This window comes from Gallinula chloropus, assembly GCF_964237585.1.
Source record: "Gallinula chloropus genome assembly, chromosome: 3".
NCBI lineage: Eukaryota > Metazoa > Chordata > Aves > Gruiformes > Rallidae > Gallinula > Gallinula chloropus.
In genome coordinates this window covers 114970378-114991352 of record NC_140087.1, presented here as the reverse complement: position 1 = coordinate 114991352, position 20975 = coordinate 114970378, and the positions used below count along the sequence as shown (strand labels likewise).

General features: G+C 42.3%; 1 protein-coding gene across 1 annotated transcript in view; it reads right to left on the bottom strand.

Moving 5' to 3' along the window:
• The window catches only part of KLHL29 (kelch like family member 29), a gene marked incomplete at its 5' end in the record, with an annotated part of 253744 nt that overhangs the window by 141766 nt on the left and 91003 nt on the right, over positions 1-20975 (bottom strand). Inside the window, one exon of the mRNA XM_084261767.1 lies at positions 724-865. Within this exon, the coding sequence (XP_084117893.1) occupies positions 724-865 (142 nt within the window). The remainder of the gene's footprint in view (positions 1-723; positions 866-20975) is intronic.

Genomic DNA, 20975 nt, shown 5'->3' with positions numbered 1-20975 from the left:
CGGGGGAGACCGGAACAAAAACAAACACCCCCAGCCTTCCCCTCATGCACCCGTGTCCTCTATACCGAATTGCACCGACGCACCCTTCTCCTTCACGGGATCTGCAGTGGTTCAGGGTGTAGAACCGTTCCCGACTGTAAGTGCATTAAATTGCTACGGCGATGTGAGTGCAATTGTTAAAATACTTGTCAGGTGACACGCTGCATGTTTGTGGTTTTATGTATTTTGCGCTTTATGCAGCTTAAGCGCACGCTTCCAAGAAAATTAACCTCTTTCCCCACCGTGCTTTCATGGCTCCCTGACAAACACTCTGTGTGTATAATAATGGTGCTCCAGCCACTACAAAGAGATTGTAATTAGGCGTCTGGCATAGTAGCACAATGTATGATATATGTCTGGAAGCTGGAAATCATTTTAGGTAGTTGTGGACATAAAAGAGGTCTTAAAGTATTAGAGAGTGCCTTTTCCTCTAGTGAAGGCAGAGAAGGAGGGAAAAAAAAGAACCAACCCACTCTAATGAACTTGCAGGCATCTTAATACATTTATATTAGCCCCAGCACAGAAGAAACTTGAGGGTCTTTACAAATGAGAGAAAAACCCTGCTAAAGAATAAAGAAAGGGCGCACAATGAAGTCTAATTTACGGAGGTAAATGGAGATAGTGCATTGAATTTGCTTTGAACGATTTTCCCTTGTAGAATTACAAATAAGATTAGAAACATACCTGGGTTTTCATTCTCCCTCATCTGTTTAGATGGAGGCTCATCAGTGTCCCAGGGAGTGGACTGATTGATGGGTGTCTGTCCCCACCTGACGCTTGTTGCAAGTCCTTGAGGCTGATTTTCAGTCTTGGAAATGCAAGGAGTCTACCAGAGAGAGAGAGACAAATACAGAATGAAAATGTTTAGACTATTGGGAATAATTACTGTTCCTCATAGCTTGTAGCTTGCTTGTTTCGTTTGTTTGTTCGTTACAGTCCAAGAGAATATCCTAAAAATCTTTAAATATCATTCTCCTCCAGGCTTGCTTGACATGTCCATGTGGAAAATACAACACATTTGAAAAAAATACTTCTGGAAAACTAAAAGATCCACCTTTAAAGAAAATAAATAAAAAATGAATCCGCAACAAACTAGCATTTTCAGAAATAACGTGCTTCTTTTGGCTTGAAAATAAGAAAAAAAACAACCCATGTATGGCAATATCCATTCAGTCACAGCTTAAGTAAAATGGGACAATCTTCTGTTTGCTCAATCTCTTCCAAAAATAGTGAGTTTTGTTTAGCAGAAGGCAGAACAAGAGAGACTTATTTACAACCCTAGGACAAATTACTGTAGAACAGTAAAGAGAAGTCTTAGTATTTACTGTCTGTCAAGCCTTAAAATTGAATGCCAATAAAAAAAAGCATCATAACAGTCATTGGCCGCTAAAGTGGGTATGTTGGCAGTTCTTCAGAGATGTTAAAATAACTGTAAAGTAGGGGAAGGATTGGGCTGAATAATCATCAAAGGGGATATGAGCTGAAAGAGATTTCTTGATAAAGAAACTATCACATGGATTTAAATGCTAAGCTGACCCCCCCCCCTTCCCGTTTAGGGGATCTTCCCAAACAACCATGCCTTTTGCTGAGCAAAGGCCTGTAGAAAACAAGGGTGCCTCAACAGGTCTCATTTATTTAATTCTGCAGTGTATTTAATTGCTGGAAGATTAAAAGTTTTTTGGTTTGTTTTGTTTTTACTGGTGTCAGCACCTCTAAACCAATAAAACGGAACCAGCTGCCTAACGCTGAATGAGTACTGAGGACTGAAGCCATAAAGAACAGGAGACCAGTCTGAGCGATTGCTTGTTTGCCTTACATCTGGGAAGTAATTTAGCTCGGAGACAGAGGTACAGTGGCTCCATAAATGCCCTGGGTCATGCAGTACCAATGAAAGCTCTGTCAACACCAGCAGCTTTTTTTCCCCATCACCAGTATCTCAACCACTCCATCAAAAGAAGTCATTAGCAGACCCATTTATGCCCTCTGCAAATACGTGCACACCTTTCCCAAGCCCATCAGTCATTCTTCGTGTCTTTAAATCCATCGGAGGTGTCTGCTTCCTCCCACCCTCCCTTCTCCCCTGCTCCAACACTCCCTGCATTATCCAAGTGCCTCCATCATCTCCTTTCACCCACTCCATGTTCCACCTGAGCTTTATCCTCCTTGGGCTCTGTGAGTCAAGAGTCCTGGGTGCAGACCTTGATGGAGGATGGGGGTTATGCTGTGCTGCTCTCTTTGCTCCCAGCAGCCACAAAGGGAATATTTTCCCCACTAGAACTGCTATACTTTGTTAAATGCAGATGTTCACAGGGAAATGTGATTCTTAATGTCTTCTCTATATAGAATCTTGCCGCAAGAACTTCCAGCTTGTGTCCAAATTTTTATTATTCCTCCCCCCCCAAATTCATCAATTCTTTTCCATTTTTTTTGGTGGTGGTGGGGGGGGTTTGTTGTTTTGTTTTGGATTTTTTTTTGGTAATTTAACTGCTCCAGATTTTTTCCTATTTGACTGGCACCAAGGACAATGATACCCAGGTTGCAGAATCACATTTCTGCCTGCCTCCACCATTTCAACTCCTTCTACAGCATTTGTAATCGGAATAAAAAAATGAGACTTAGGAAAGGCAAAAAGAGGGGACATGCAGACCAGCAAGAGCTTTAAGAGTCATTCTGTTGTATTCATGGCAAAGAAAGGGCAGGAGGGGAAGAATTAAATCTCAGTTTTGAAATGCTTTCTATTTATAAATTGTCCTGAGAAAAGGCTTAATCTGAACACCTTCAGCTTTTACATTGTACAAGGTTTTTGACACAGGAGGCTGCAACGCTGCTGGTGGTTTACCACTTCGTGTTAGCAGTATCCCCTTGGATCTAGCTAAACTGTTCAACAGTGGCCAAAGCACTCTGCAGTAGAAAAAGAAAGACGAAAAAAAAACCCACCACAAGCATTCCCTGTCTGTAAATCATCTAAGATACTTCCCCCAGAAACACCATTATTTATCCAAAAGCAAAGCCTTAAAAACCAGTAAATGCAATCTAGAGATCTGGGCGTTTTTATGTATCATCAAAGAAGGTCGGGAAGATTCAAGACTCAAATCATGAACCCCGCACGTTCAGCTTGTGGCACCTGTGTGTTGAATTTCTTTGTTGTATGAACTGGGTCTTAGAAAGTGGGTTTGAAATACATACTTCTCATTATTGTGTGGCATTGTCAAGATACGCAGCATCTTGTGTAACTTTGTTACATCCCCAAGCTGCTTTAAACCAGCGTCGGTCTAAAATAAGAAAATAAAATATTCCTGTACCTTAAATAATATAGAAACACACACATGCTATAATTTTACAAGAACCCATATGTTCTGCACAGTATGGGTAAGGATGGGAGCATGTGACACAGCTCTCCTAAATCCTACAAAAATCCCTTTTCCCAACTTGCAACTGAAAGCTTGCTTTCCAAAACACTGGAGCACCAGGGCAGACGCATATGAAACTGCTGGAGTCCGCACCCAAATCCAGATCTAAACTCCATACTTCGAGCAGTGATGAAGAGGAAGGAGGTTTTCAGGTTTGCTGTCAATACGATCTTGTCCCCTGACAGTTTTTTCCCCACTAAATATGTTCCCAAGCCCTGCTTCACAGAGGCTCAGTGGATCCCAATGCACGAGTCCAGATTTCCAACTGTATTCCGACCTTATATTTATTTGATCAGAAAGACCTAGAGATTATTTGGTACGAAATCACAACACACAATACAGGTTAGACAGTAAGGGTGGTGGAAACAGGAAAAACAGCTTACAAAACTCCTGATATGCATATATATAGATATATACAGACACACACACATATACACCGTTCTGGTCCCTGATCTAATTTGTGTATTATTTCACTGAATTCGTGAAGGGTTACATTACAAATGCTCCACGTCTCTGATCCGATTGCAGCAATTACTGATTTGCGTATCTGGGAAGGAAAATGATTTCCAGCAGTATCAGAGGAACTCCCCGTCCATGCGCTCGGGCACACGACAGCACTCTATTTGATGCTTTTAATGTACAACACAAATGGCCAAAAAAAAAATGGCCTGTATTATGCTGGTTGTGCTGGGGGAAGAGATGTGTTCCATTAGTGATCCACAGACTTCACAGGAACTAATTGTACTATGTTACACTTTTATCTTTAGCTTTCATGTCAGATGCTTGTTTGAATTAAACACGAAACACACGAAAAAAGGAAATGCATTATAAAATCTACTGGGTATACATTTTAAAATACTGCCAAATGTCTATTTACATGAAAAGACAAGAAGGGTTCTAAAAGGTCTGTTGAAACCTGGCTAGTCAACAGCAGCACTGGCTATTTAATTGCCTGAAATTCCTGTCAGACTACAAAGATTACCAAAGCGATCATCAGCATCTTTTTAGTACCCCCAAAACGCTCAATCTGCGCTCTTTGTCATATACAGAGCACCCCAAATCCAAACCGGAGGATTTTTTTTTCCCTCTCTACTGTTTGAAATAACCATTAAGAACAAACAAAATTCTCACCTGAACCTTGCATTTTACCTCACGCCTGCCACTCTCAACTCCAGCAGTGAGCAATCTCCCACTTTTAAGGAAATTAACTGCAATACAGACGTACAGGCAGAACGGAGCAAGATGGAACAATTTCAGAATTACATGAGACTAACACAGACAAGTTGCCAGGTTGTCGATTTTTTTTGTAGCTCCAACAGTCATAAACCATGGCCCATAGGCAACAGTAATTGGTGTACAGCTGGTCCACTGAACCTTATTAAATTAAAACATTAAAAACCTTCGGATTCATGGGGCTTTGCAGAATATCCACAAGAAAGTTCATGAGTTCACAGCAATCAGCTGGTGCTAAAGATGGGGAATTAGTGATTTGGTCTGTACTGTACCAGTTTACATGGTTACTATCACGAGGGCACAGCTGCAACTAAGTCTGACTTTTAAAACCAAAGCTTTACAAATCCTTGATGAAATAAGACCTAAACTTTTATTATGACTTTTTTACATCCCTGGAAACCTGCGGCACTGCTACCAGCATTACAGAGTATGTTAGTGGAATTAAAAACAACCCCCAACGCAACGACCACCGAAATCCAACAAGAAAAATTCCAATACATTTTTCCCCAGGCTCAACACCACCAAACACTTCCTGGGAGGTCCTTATAAACACATTTGAGCCATTTCCCCAAAGGCTTGTAAAACTGCTGACATACATCCTGCTACGGCTCACGGTGCTAAGACCTATTCAAACAGTTTCATGAGCAAAAAAGAACTAATCTGGATAGAGGGATCCTATTTGTGGTTCCCAGCGACCAAAATTATTTTACCGTGGCCTTCATTTAAAGTGATGGATGAGAAGTAGCGATTCTCTGTTCCAATTATCCAAAAGAGATTGGGAATGGCAGCTTAATACTAAGATAATGTATCCAATATGCAACCCACTCTATTTTCTCTCCCCATTGAAAATAAAAAAGGCTAAGACACACGCATGCATAGAGGCAAACATTCCCTCCCACGGATTCAGGTTTTATGGCCTGTCATGGGTAAAAGCAACTTCAATTTAATGAGGGAATTCCTTTTAAAGCTGTTATCCATGCCTTGCTCTAACAAGTAATGACTGGTGGCCTTGGCTAGGTTTTAAGCCTGAACGTGTCTGGTGCTCTAAAAAGCTCAGTGGCCTCTGAACCAAAGGGTTTTATGGCTTAATTTGTAGTTCACACTGCTAAATATTACATGAAACAGGTATTATTTGTGTGCATGTGGCATGCATGTAAAACCTGAACCATACAGGGATAGATCTTCATCTGGGGTTAATTCCTGTAGCGTTGGACAGGATCCCAAGTGTGTTTCTGAGTCTAGTCTGTGGCCAAAGTAGCTCTTAAGGATGGATGCAGAGCTTTTAAAGATGCAACGATGACAGCAGTATCTCCTTAACACCAGCCGTTGGGCTGGGCTACAGATGTGAAACCATTGTTTTGAGAGGGATGTACTGTAATGTATTAAAAACCTAAGAGATATGGACAGGCCAGCATGCAAGAGGAACAGAAAAAACTGTCCTGCAGTAAAACCTCATTCAAGAACTTGCTCATGGGTGGAGAGAAGAACTCATCTACCTTACAGTTCCCATCACCAGGCAATTCTGCAATGACACAACGTTGTTTTTCTCTTTCCAAAGCTAATGTGAGAGCAGTGAGAAAGAGAATAATACAGTTAACTCAGAGGAAAAATGTTGCTACCCTGCATAAAAGACAAAAGAAGTCTTAGTTCCCTCTCGAGTGGAGAGAATAATTCAATACTGGCATCTTAAACACCACCCAGCGATGAGCCACCAGCCAGTATGAGCTGTGGAGCAGTGAGGTATAGCCTACAGACAAGATACATGGCTTAGCAGTGGGGTACAGTCTGCATCCATTCATGATTTTCAGAGGATTTAAAGACACCCCCTACCTTGAGATTAATGACATGGGCATGGGGAAACCCATGGGTGCAGTGGGGCCCACATTCCAGAAACGAGCAGCACAATGGCCATTACCCAGCCCTGATCCCGGCTCCCTGCATACGGAGCTTTTTCCTACCCTACCCGCAAGCTGCTGAGGTGGCAGATGTACAGAATGTCCCGCTCCTTCCCTCCACCAACATCAACCCCATCTTTGCTGGACTGAGCCTCTTAGCCCACCTCATTTGCATTTGTGCCTCGGTTACCCTCCCGAAAAAGGCAGTGAGCCAAATTCCCAAGCTCTGACAATTCAATGGAAGGTAACTCCATACTGGGAATGGGTCAACTGCTACCATTTCATTAACCCTTTCCAAGGCTCCCTATCCACATCTGCTGCAGGTCTGGGGAGACAAGAGGAGGAATGAAGTTATGGGAAAGGGGGGAGAAGGATGGGATAGAAGAAGGTTGTGAATTGACCATAGGTGATATCTATTTCTGCTGGCAGAACTGCCCAGGACAGCCACCACTCTCACACCAGTGCTCCAGTTAGGTGCTCAGCATTAGGTGGGAATGAATGCGGGACCATGGAATGAGAAGAGCGCTTCATAAATGGCACTTTGTATTCTTGCTCTAGCAGAGGCTCAGGTACTCACCCAGCTGCCTTCGTTTCTCAGCGAGAACATCAGGGAACGGAGCTGAGGTATCGAACCAAGGTCCCGGCTGCGACACTTGCTGCTCCAGGACACCAGGGACATCAGCGCACGACACTGGGTTCGAGCACAGAAGCCCCACTTTAGCCTGAGCAGAACCTCCTCCGCTAACACAGTCGGCATGCAGATCAACCCCAAATCAGAGCAAAGCTACGAATGCAAAACCATCTCACAACGGAGGAAAACGCGCAACATCAGGAACACCGCGGCAGCACATACCACAGAGAACATGCACTACGCAACACAAGAGGGCTCTCAGAGATCCTGCAGGCATCCCATGGTAGAGGCAGATAAATCCAGTTCGTCATAAGTGCTTTTTGTCAGAGGGCAGAAGGAAATATGGGCAATAATGGAGTAAGTGCTTGTCAGACCAGAATCCCAAGGGTGTACAAAGGATGTAACCCTTGTGTACTGGCAAAGCTACTCAAGAATGACCTAAGAGCAGAGAGCCTGAAAACTAAACATTTATCTTGAATGCATATGCTGGCCATTGATAAGATTCAGAAGGCACTACGTATGGCACTTTTTTGTCCCAAATTTCCTGGGCATTTCTTTTTTATATCCAAACAGGATCCAGAATTTCATTCTGGATCAGGGCCTAAAGCATTAGAAATAAAGAGAGGAATACTTATAAAGTGAAAGCTGTGTCACTTTAGGCTCCGATCCTGGTATTAAATTACTTGTATAAAAGTCCCCCTTTGTAGTACTGGATGCCGACATTTTATATTCAAGCCCTCTGAATTCTGTGTTTCATTTGTAGTACACACTCCGTGGCAGGAAAGTGCATGTTCTCTGCCTACATAGCAGGCACATTAAATAAAAAAAAAAAAAAAAAGAAAAAGAAAAAAGAAAAAAGAAAAAAAAGAGACCAAGATAAGCCTGGGAGTGTTGAACAGTGCTGCATGATATTACTGATTTATTAACTCGGCTTGATCAATAAGGCTATCATCAAGGGCACATTTAGTTTGCACATAAATTTCACTTTCTAACAAGCACTTCTGTGTGCTCACTTTAGTTTCCATAATCTGATCCAGGTCTCGGGAAGCTTTCTTTAAGGGAGAACAGAGAATTCTTTTTTCTAAAAAAAGGATCAAAGTATACTCGGTCAACTCTCAAACAAAAGGCCAGTCGGTACTGTAGAAACAGCATGCTTACCTTTCCCAGCTAAAAGAAAAATAAGCCTATAGGTCCAGATTTATCATTGCCTTAAGTTCATCAACATCAATTGAGCTATTAAACTGTGGCTGAATTTGGCTCATAGCAATTTAGAAAATTCAACTTTCTTTGAGAGTCTTCCATCAGTAAGATGCTAATTTAATGCATAATTTAAACTCCACTGTCCTTTAACTCGGCGTTTGTAAATAATTAAAAAAGAACTAAAAATCCTTTTACATTTATAAAGCTGCCCCCCCTTCTTTCTGCTGCAAAACAACAAAGACTTTTCAATCAAGAATTTATTTATTCTTTAAATCTGAAAGTAAAAGCTGTATGAAAGATGAGGAGAAACTGATTTACAAGATAAAACAATTAGCTCTGGGATATGTACATTAAGACTAATAAATTTCACATCATATTTTAAAGGAGTCGAGGAGGAATGCCACATATATTAGACTGTATTCAAGTCCTCTTGAAATGTTCCATTAAGAGCATCTTACGGAGGTAAGTTATGCAGTCACTAAAATTAAGATGTGAAAAACAGGATTAGAGAGCTGCATCTTGCAGAGAGGCTATACACTTTAATAATCCATCCCTTTCCCTACACGCAAGATGTAACATCTCAAATCTGGCTATTCCTGTAATTGATCGAGTCTTTAAAAATTTGGGTTGTGCAGGAGAAACACGAACATATCCCACGGTAAAAACTATCAAAATAATATACTGCATTCCCTTTTAATCCAGAATCACGTATCTCAATGGTTTTTATTAATCTTTTTTTCTTTTTGCTGCAGACAGATGAAAATGCATTTTAAGTCTCAAACAAGTCTGCGCAAAACCAGCTCGAACCCATCAATCTCCTGGTTGGTTCTTAAAAGAAGCTAAACAGTCACCAAGCTGTTCCACCCAGACATGACTGGCAGATCCTTTTTGGGAATGAGGTCTCAAGATGCAACCCCGTTTCCATTCAGATTCATAGCTTTAATAACACAAGAACTTCAGCGCAGGATCAGGCGCACCTGGCCAGTCATTTAATTTGATTTACAACAGAGCGCTAATATATGGGTTCTTCTGGCAACACAGTCACTGTTTTTTCCAGTTTTTCTGCTCTACAGCTTTTACATCAAAGCATTCCTCCTCGTTTTGTTTCTGTATCTCTGCGATGCCGGGAGGAAGCTGCCCCTTTCTCCTGTTTTCCTTTGGCAGAACTGACCGGGGACTACATGAGCCTTCAGCTGCCTCAACCATCATCCTTCTAAAAGATTTATGGCAAACACATTGCATAGCGAGGTATAAATCTGGCAAATGGCCATCAGACATACCTTTCTGTCCACAGCCACACAATTTAAAGTAAAACAGATAATGGCGTAGCGGTGACTCGTGTTACTAGTAGCCCTGCCAAAGTTGTGCTGTATTGCCACCCATTTTTTCCAGGCATCTCATTCTCATTTTTGGGGTGTGAAGTAGATGATCCTTCAATATTACTCTTTGTGGCAACTTGTGATGTTAAATAGTCCTTTGTCATCCAAGGATACATGGGTATTGTTAAGATTAAGCTCTACTTACATTTCCTTTGACAAAAAATTGCTTTACATTCCTTTTTATTCTTCTATGGGTCCAGTTTGGGTTGCTGGACTCATTAAGAAGAGGAAACTCAGTTTGTGCTTTTTAAAATCCTGTAATGTATGTTTTAAAGAAAATTTATGCTACCGAAAACATAAACCCTCCTACTGTCTCTGCTCCCAGGAAGATAACACAAAGTAAACCACATCTAAAAATAATCTCCCACTCAAGAAACTTCAGGGTGACAAGGAGAGAGAGCGAGGTTATTGTGAGCCCTAAATAACGCAGGTTGGTTCTATAAGCCATGTAGGGAAGGACAAGCTAAAATTAAATGACCTTTGGTAGGGATACCACACCTACAACAGCAAGTCATGATCTGATCTTCCTAATGCTCCACCTCCGCGGTTGCAGATCATGGTCCATCAGAAGCTACTATTTCTGCTAGGATGGGTGCAGGGCAGACGGTGCCCTTTTAACACCCCAGGATGAACTGACAGGGAGACAGCCTGGGGTCTTTGCAGATAATACCCCTTGAGAGGCAGTGTGTCCCCAGCTGAACTTGCTGTGGCTTTAAGGAGAAGCAAAGGGAATTTTAGATGTTCTTTGTGCAATCATTGCCTCCAGAAGACAAACACACCTTTGGTTTGCTGCAATGAAGCTTCAATTAGAACACAGATGTATAAATATCTAACAGTGCAGACCAAAACGGCCAACTTTGGTCACAAGTATTGATCAGAGTGAGAGAAGAGTCAAAAAAGGAACAAACACCTACTTTTAAAAAATTAAAAACATTATAAGTGGGATATTTCCCATGCAGCAGGTAGGCATCAAAATAATCTTTGCTGCAAATTCAAAATCTCCCTTCCCACATATAGCAGGGTGTCTGGAGTAACCATTAGATTCAGACAAGCACGAACTGCACACCAGACTATCCAGATCTTAGAATAAAGCATGGAGCCTTATCTTGTTTTTTTTTCATTTATTGATGATTCTGTGCCAAATCCAGGCATACATCACATGCTGATTCCCTTGCAATCATTAGGTCATTAAGAAAGTTGAGTCATTCAGTAAGACCCTCCAACACCTACCCAACAGCTCTGCCTCATAAAGGGTCACAGAATCTGTGTGATTATGATGCTTTGCAAGGAGATATAAAGTTGGACTAGATAACTGCTGCAGGTCCCTTACAACTGAACTAATTCTGTTCTATTCCAAATAAACAATTAAACATATACATATAGAAATCTCTCTCCTTTTACTACTGCAATGCGGATGCTACTAAAATGTTCATCTCTGCATGTTTCTAAGGAAAGTCCAAACTCCACGTACTGAGGAAGAAAAAGAAGAGGTAAAAGCTAACAGACTCACTGAGGATCTGCTCTTCTAATGCTGCATTTGATTAATTATGTGATTTATTTTCAATGACTGGTTCAATCAATCCTGATCAAATTAACAAAGACAATGATCAGAAATACCAGACTAAAGCACAATACAAATGATTTGGTTCCAGGGGATCCAATCAAATGAAACAGGATTAAATTAACCAGTGATCGGATTAAGGAGAAGTTGCTGTATAAAGTCAGAAATGCACCAGTATTTCAGACCATTTGCTGTGTCTGTAGGTTGCCATTTCCAGCTCTTCCTACAGCTCCCAAGAAACAAAATTCTTTTTCCTACTTAAGTGTAATGTTGAAATAATAACAACAACAACAGCAACAATAACAACTACTACTATGACTACTACAACTATTATTATTGCTATTATTTCACAGTACCACAGTATCTGGGGCTCTACCATGTCAGGCACTGTCTAAAAAACCCATCGACCTTCAGACACCCCCCAGCAGTCTGTACCTGAAGGACTTCACAGTCTATGTTCGCAACACAGAGATCAAAAGGTGACAGGATATCAGGACACAATCAAAAAGAGAGAAAACCCCATTTAATTCTACAACGTTAGCAAAGCCCAAAGATGAAAAAGCTACTGTTCAACATGAAGCCTTAATGGAAGTTGCCCGTGATACAGCTGGAAATGTAGTTCTTACCTAAAAATCAAAGTAAATACAAGTATCACAGGGAAAGTAATTCCATTTGCTGTGTAATGACCTAAACCTTGAGCAGCCAACAAGGTCCTGCAGCACTGAACAGAGATATACCTTCGAATGCCTTGAGTTCACGCTGGTTCAGCCAGACCCATTAGTAACCAGCTGCAAAGGGACTTTGCGTCCACAGCAAGGCAAAAGAAAGGCTGGGGACATCAGATGCCAGCTCACTTGGAAGTAAATAGATAAACGTTAATGCTGAGAGTTAGAGAGTGAAACCAAACTCAGCCCCTGCCCTGTTTTTCCATGAAGAGAACTGACTAAAAGGTGAACTTGAGAGATGTGGAGGGGTATTCCCTAATAAAGCTGCCTCAACGACACTGGCACGCAGTCCTGCTTGTGCACCCCGGCCCCGCATGCTGCAGCGGGATGGGAAGGACACTAGACTTATGGATGTGCCACTCGTACAGTAGCAGTCCTGACACAGGCCAGAGGAAATTATACAGCCACCTATCACCCTGTGTACTTTAGGGACTAAAGCTGAGGGGGTTTTCCCAGCTTTCCAAAAAAAGGAGTGTGGCCGTCATCTGAATGAAGGCCAAAGCACATGTAAACAGGTCAGATCCGAATCGGCTGTCCCGCCCACACTTCAGGAGTCATATGGGAAGATTTCTTCACTGTCACTCAACTTGTAGGCATACATTGCTCAGAACTGCAACCAAACATTGCATTGTCCACCCTGCAAAATGTGTACCTGTCACCTGACAGGATTCAGTCCCTTGTCATCACCTTAGGACATGCAAACTGTGAACCGACCAAGCTACGTTTACGGGCATTTGCTCTCTGACCTCTGGGCTGGGGGTTGGCCTTTGTTTCACATGAAACCACCAGAGACATCAGAGTGACTTCTGAAGGTCAGCAAGCACGAGGTTCACCCACAGGATCTGGTTTGTATGGCCATGGCCACGGGTCCTAGCCCTGTAGCTTGCTGTTTGTGCCACAGACACTAATAGTGAAGGACTAGCCTTGTGCGACCCAACGTATGATGAGCTGCTTTACTTACTGAGCTTGAGAGAGTATTTAGAGAAGCATTCCTCCCTCCCTTCGCACAACTTAAGAGACTTCATATATAATCTCTGTTTTCAGCTGCCACAGTGAGTGTATTTTAAAGCACTGTCTCTTTTGAGCCAAAAGAAATTTGGCACTATGATGAAGAATACATTAATTTCTTCTCTCCTGTCTCTTAATGTGTATCTTATGTGTCCATGTGGATGTTGTGGCTTAACACCACACAGCTGTTTGCTCACTCCCCTAGTGGGATGGGGGAGAGAACCATGGAAAAAAAAAAGGTAAAACTTGAGGGTTGAGATAGAGGCAGTTTAATGGGAAAGAAAAGGAAGGGAAAACAACACCATCACCACCACAAAAAACAACAGAACAAGTGATGTACAACACAGTTGCTCACCACCCAGTGACCGATTCCCCACCAGTTCCTGAGCAGCCAACACTGCCCTCCCGTCCAACTGCCCCCAGTTTTGTTTTGGTTCAGCATGACATTGTAGAGTATGGGATATCCCTTTGGTCAGCTGAGGCTCTGTCCCCTCCCAGATTCTTGTGCATCTCCAGGCTCTGTGCTGGCAGGGTAGTTTAAGAATCACAGAATCACAAGGTTGGAAAAGACCTTTCAGATCATTGAGTCCAACCGTTCCTGTCCTATGCTACACCACATCTCTATGTACCTCATCTCCCGATCTTTAAAACACATCCAGGGATGGTGACTCAACCCCCTCCCTGGGCAAAAGCTGCAGAGTCTCTGACTTAGTGCAAGTGCTGTTCAGCAAAAACTAAACCCATCCATATTATCAACACCATCCTCAACCTAACTCCTAAACCCAGCACTACACCAGTTACTTGAAAGAAAATTAACTCTATCCCACCTGAAACCAGGACAGCAGAGGTTTTCTCATGCTCTGCCTTGCTACTTTTTTTTTATTCAATCTCATTGCAATTTTTTTTCATGAGTATTCTCAGTTTCATTTTCTTACTTTATTTTCCCCGTGTCTCTATCTCTCTCCTCACCCCTTCTATCATGCTCTCTCCTAAGTGAAATGAGAACCCAATTATACTCCTGTTAGAATTGAACTTTCAAATCCATCATGTGCTAGTGGGTTCAAAATTAGGCAAATAAATTCCCTCAACCCTACAAATTAAATTGAGTCTTTGCATATGTTCTTTTAAGAGCACAAAGATGTCAAGTATTCACCCAGCTGTCACAAAATATGATGAGCAGGCACTTTGTATTCATATAGATTTTTCTAAATCGTTTGTCAGATTTAACAGAAATGCTAATGGATCCAAAAGTAAATTCTAATCTGTCCTAAATATCTGGTTATTATTTGTGTTACAGTAGGACTTAGAATTGTCAGTTGAGGATCGGGGCACCATCTTAATGCACTTTGCACACAAAGACAAAGATCATTTGGCTGATGTACAGGCATTATACTGCACTTTCTCAAGAATTTTATCTCATTATTTCAAACTAACACCCTCCTCACAGGTATACTCTACTGCATTTAAGAGTAGAAGTACCGTCAGCTTGTAAGCATCGTTACTTAATGTGCCTGCCATTGAAACCCAGGTCAGAAATTTGCTAAAGCCAGCGACTGCCTCCCAGGTGTAGGGTTTGAAAGAAAAAAAACTATCAGGAATGTCAGACTTCACTCATTTTGGTAGAAGCTCATGATGGAAGTGGGGCTGAGCAACATCAGCCTCAGGATGTGGATGGGAACTTGCACAGGGCTGCCGATGCTGGCAGGTTGGACATTCCACGACATGCCTCTAACTGGTCTGTGTAGGTCCACCATGTACCAAACATGTAGGATATGCTGCCCTGCATCTAGCTGCCTGTACCATGTTTCCCATGTGGTCGATCCAACACACTGGGAAACTGTGATGTGATGAACATATGCTGGAGCATTGTTCTCAATGTACTAACCTGGTTGTTTGTCTAAAAACCTATTAGGGCATTGCTTAAAGTAGGAGGGCAGCAGATCCTGGCTGTCAGTGATAATCCACTGCCAAAATCAATACTGTTGGCAAGCTTGCTTAACGGATATTTACGATCAAAGAGTGCATTTTCCAAGAATGTGTTGTCAGTCCCATTGTCTTGGCCCAATTTCAACTCCAGTAATTACATTTCTGCCTGTCTAATATTCCCCTGCCACTTTGAGGAGATGCGGGAGCCCTCTCATCCAGTCTCATGTTGCTTCATGGCATCCAAGTGCAAGGTCCTGCGTGTGGATCGGCACAATCTCAAGCACAACTACAGGCTGAGTGGAGAATGGATTGAGAGCAGGCCTGAGGAGAAGGACTTGGGGTGCTGATTGATGACAAGCTCAACGTGAGCCTGCAATGTGTGCTAGCAGCTCAGGAGACCAACCGTGTCCTGGATCAAGAACAGCGTGGCCAGCAGGTCAAGGGAAGTGATTCTGTCCCTCTACTCTGCTCCTGTGAGACCCCACCCGCAGTGCTGCATCCAGCTCTGGGGTCCCCAGTACAGGATAGACATAGAGTTTTTAGAGCGAGTCCAGAGGAGATCACAAAGATGATCAAGGGGTTGGAGTACCTCTGCTGTGAAGACAGGCTGAGAGAGTTGTGTTTGCTCAGCCTGGAGAAGAGAAGGCTCTGGAGTGACCTACTTGCAGCCTACCAATGCTTAAAGGGGTCCTAAAGTAAAGTGGGAAAGGGACTGTTCAGTGCAGTGACAGGACAAGGGGCAATGGCTTCAAGCTGAAAGAGGGCAGGGTTAGGTTAGATGTTAGGAAGAAATTCTTTACTGTGAGGGTGATGAGGCACAGGAACAGGGTGCCCAGAGAGGTTGTAGAAGCCCCATCCCTGGAAGTGTACAAGACCAGGTTGGATGCGGCTTTGGACAACCTGGTCTACTGAGGGTGTCTCTGCCCATGGTAGGGGGTTGGAACTAGATGATCTCTGAGGTCCCTTGTAACCCAAAATATTCTATGATTTTATGATTACGGCCATGTTGAGCACCAAAGCAGTGGGCACAATTTAGCAGTGGACACAGTATATTGTACACTACCTAAACAGCTTGGTGATTCTTAATGAGGTGAAAAGTGTAAGATATCATTGTTGCTGTTATTTAAAAAAAATATCTGTCTGCCTCTGGAACTAGTCATCTGGAGACATCTTTTAATTTCCTTCTCTTTCATGAGTAAAGTTGTAGGTTTAAATTACTTACCAAAGGTTGAGCTAGGTAGGTCTCAGTTTGTATTTTTTTTATTTCACTAATAAAAGTAAAATATCTATAATATGTGACTGTCTCCAGCTTTTCAACACCCAGCTTGAGGGAGTTCAAGCCCTTTTGGTTCTAGCTGGGAGAGCTAACTCCACCGGCAAGCTAAAAATCTGCCTTTCTCAGTGGAATAAAACTCCTGTTTACAGCTGTACCAGGCATAAAATGGGAGGTTTTAAACCTGTGACATTTCCATGTCTGGAAAAGCTGTCACACGCCCAGCACAGCATCTTACCTCAAGCAGTAAGCCCAGGGGCATTAATAGCATTAGCCCAAGTACCGGAGGGAAAGAATGGTGCAACTAAACACTTTAAAAATCTCCCCAAATCTTTCTTATATCCAGCAGACAGAAGTTTCCCCGATAGGGAGGAACTCCAATTTCCAGCTGTAAGTGTTTGCAAACTTGCTTCTCAAAAAACTCTTGGCAGTGCTCAACTGACCAACTTCTGCCCGTCGGAAATCCCAGATCGCATTATTTTGGGAGAGATCTCTGGATGCACACAGTGAAAGAAAGTTATGTGGGTTTGGTTGGTTTTAATTATTATTTTTAAAAGTTATTTTAGTTTTAAAGACTACGCAACTGTTGGAAGCTGCTCTGAGCCAGAAAGTGTTCGAAACAATCCTGTAAACATGGTTTTGTGGGCCAAGGAAGATGTGCTAAATACAAATCATCGTCAACCACCCCCATCCACATTCCCTGCACTCCTCCCACTTCCCAAAGGGACCATTTGGGAGCATTTAAACAACTGCAATTTTAAATAGACACTGTTGAGCATATTTTGTATTAAAATGTAAAAAGAATGCCAAACAAAACAAGACCAGTGAAAAAAAACCTGAACCAGAGAAGTATGCATATGAGAGCAACTAATAAAGTATGAGTGCACAAATGTATTTGGGAGCATTTGCATGTGTCAGAGGGAGGGGGAAGGAGGTAAGTGGAATCTGGGGAGAAAATACAAGATGAGACACAAAGTGACAGAAAAAAGCATCAGTTCAGGAAGAAAGAAGCGGGCAGGGAAAAGGCTGTCTTGAAGATAAGCAAAGCCTCTGTGTACAACACGGGGGGAATTTTTAAACACCGAGCTTTTACCTACCAACATCACCAGGGTTATTATAACTAACTTGGTAAGATCCAGGGGCAGCAGTTAAATGATGCAGTACAGGTACCTAATTTAGGTGTCATGCCTACATCTCTCCATCGGCTCTGTCAGAAGCTGGAGCCTGGCAGCCCTGGATAACAAGTGGTCTAAATTACTCATTGCTCTCCAGAAGGTAGGAGCCATTGTAAACTCTCTGACTATGCCCCTGTGTGCACTGCAGCAGAACCAGAGTGAAAGAAGGGAAAAAAAAAAGCCTGACAAAGAACATCATCCAGCTATATTACAGGCAGAAGAAAGAAATTCAGGAACTCGATGAAGAAGATGATGACCTCAACACAAGAAGACGTGACACTGGAAGTTAATTTATCTGTGCAGAAAATTCAATGTAAAAAGGATTCAAAAGCAAATACAGTCTATGTGGCTGGAGTGTCATGCATCTGAAGGGAAAAGAGGAAAAATAATCAACACCACCCTCCCTCCCCGTCCCCAACCCCAAACTAAACTGAAGAAAAGGGAGTGTGTGTAGGAGGGAGAGAGGTTTTTTTTGGTTTTGTTTTGGAGTATCTAGCTCCTAATTTAATCTTAATCCACTCTGACATTTATCCTCATGGATAATTCAGTATACAAATTTAGGGCAGAAAAAGAATCCATAAAAATAATAAAATAAGAACTGCTTGCAAGGGCAGTATCAGTAAAAATTGCCCTTGGGTAAAAATAGTTCCTGCTGCTTTGTGTCCTGCTCAGCTTCAGACGACGCACCAGTATCCCAGGAACTACTTTTTTTTTCCCTTGTGCAATCATTTGTGGCTCTCATCCAGCCTCTGATTATGCTAATTGTATTTGATGGAACTTGTATGTACTCTCCTTCGCTCTCGTCTCATCTGAACATACACAAGATGCATTTTTAATTTTTAACTCTTCAAAAAATAAATAAATAACGTAACTTTCTCCCCAAGGTTGTGTAAAAGTCAACCTTATTACTAGTTCTAAACAGTGAATATACAGCCTTTATTACTAGCAAAACAAATAACCCTTTCTATATTAATATGTCGCAACAAAGCTTTTAGTTAGTGTGAGAGGAATGGCATAATGTAGGAGTTTGCATAACACAGTCAGATCATGTCACCTAGACACAATTTCGTTTGCATTAAATTAAATCCACCATCATAGGAAGTGCAACTTTAATAAAAAGATACAGTCAAGTTGGCGAGATCAAGAGCCTACATCGTTCTGAGACAGACACTCTAAACAACAGAGACGGGGAGTGTTGTAAAACCATTCCCACGGGTTAGCAGTAAAACCCAGGACTTAAATTCCTGAATAAATGGCTTTTTTCTTCTTCTCCTTTTAAAAGTGTTCTTGACCAAGAAACTAGACATCAAAACCCACCTGATTTGGGTGAGACAAAAGCTGGTGACCTTAGTGGCCTCAATCCAGGTTCCTTGACTGTCTTTGAGGTCCCCAAGCGCAGCGGTGATGGGGTTATTTCATACTTCATGAAGATCCTCTGAACCTCTAAATTATTCTTTAATTCTACTAACTGGCAGCTAAAGAGAAATGTAATTGCTGGAGTAAAGGACTTGCTTCCCCACCTAAATCAAAACAAGACTGGCTTTTCATTCTTTGTTTAAGTGAATTTTGGTGAATGCTGACCAATGGAACCAGCTAAAGCCTCCTGTCACTTGTGTCCCTCCCCAGGATGCTCCCATCCCAGAGCACCCATCTGTGCTGACCACCACAGCGACGGCCAACTCTTCAAGGGTATTCAGGTGCCTTAATCACACAGGTAGGTACCAAAGGGATTTCCACAAGTGCTAGGCAGAGAGGGCACTTGGTTTCTGCTAAGTCTGAAGCTGGTGAGGGTCTGGAGCAGAAGTCCTATGAGGAGCAGCTGAGGGATCGGGGGCTTTTTAGTCTTGAGAAAAGGAGGCTGAGGGGAGACCTTATTGCTCTCTACAAATACCTGCAAGGCAGCTGCAGAGATGTCGGGGTTGGTCTCTTCTCTCGGGTAACAACCGATAGGACAAGAGGGACTGGCTTGAAATTTCACCAGGAGAGATTTAGATTAGATATCAGGAAGAATTTCTTTACTGAAAGGGTTGTCAGGCATTGAACAGGCTGCCCAGTGAGGTGGTGGAGTCACCATCCCCAGAGGTGTTTAAAAGACATGTAGAAGAAGTCCCTAAGGGTATGATCTAGAGGTGGAGTAGTCAGGGTTAGGCTGTGGTTGGACTCAATGATCCAAAGGGTGTATTCCAGCCTAGATGATTCTATGATTCTAAGTCCAGAGAGGTGGAGATACAAGCCTGAAATCCACCGATATCTAAAGGTATTCAGGGTACCAGACTGTGCAGCAGCAGCAGGGCTCCTCCTGTCTGAAATGAAGCTGAAGTCTTCCAAATGTGGCAGTGCCAGCTGAAATGGCTGCAGAAGGTGCCAGGCACATGTGCAAGGGAGAGGGATGCTGGCCATTTGTGTAAGGGACTGAAAACCCCTGCTTTGGTCACGCAAGTCCTGTTCAGATGCACGTCAGCCTCCCTTTTGAAAGGTGAGTTCCTTAGCAAAGCTTTGAAGGCTTTGGTGGAAGCATCTGAAGGAGGCAATAGTGAGCCATTACCCTGAGCTCTGCTACTTGTCCTAGAGCTTTTGCCAAACAACATTTTGATTATTCCTTTTTTCCAGGCATTTGAACTGCCTGTGAAATCACTGGTGTGGGTATTAGATCTGGAAGCTGGGTCCCCTGCCACCCACTAGTTTGGAGCAGTCTGCCCTTCTGAGATGGGCTCTGGGAGCCGTTTGCTGGAAATGAGAGCTCTCTGTGTGCACCCTCTGACTGCAGCTGAGAAGATGCTGCCTGCCCTGTGAATCTATCTGCTGGAGAATCATCAGGTCCTTTCCTCGTCTTCTGTTTCTTCATTCTCTACCCCTGTGCAGTGAACTGGCTGCAAATGCTATTCTTTCAAGGGTGGCCACGTGTCACTAGGAAAATGTGTGTTATTTATTTGGAGATCACTTGGAAAGTAACTCCATTTAAAAAACAAAAAAAAAAAAGGAAAAAAAGGAAAAAATAGATTTTTCAAAGCTCTTGACATCCCTGACATACTCTTAAAGCATGATACTACGGGAGTTACAAAACATAAATCATCTATAATAAGAGAAACGCTTCTCTCCACCTTGTGCCTGCTACTACCCAAATTCTTTGCAATTTTTCAGGCACAGTTGTTATATACATGCAAATTTTAATTAAGGGAAAACTTGGCTGGAAATGAGATAAAATTATTTGTTGTATAGTATATTTGAAAAGCAATGCATCATTCTAATAGATTATTCAACGGATATTTGCAACCTCCTATAGAATTGTTCAGGTAAGGCAAATAAAAGATTAATTGAATAATTTATGTGATGGACAACAGTATTATTCATCAAATACATTATTCAACTAATGGTACTCAACCAGTACTAATTAAAAGCAGAGGAGCACTTGCTTTCCAGTACAACTCATTCAAGTCCCAGTTTTATCTCCATTAAGAAAATGGGACTTTGTGGGTGTATGACTCGGTGCCAGTGTAGACAGTCCACTATTTGTGCTGAA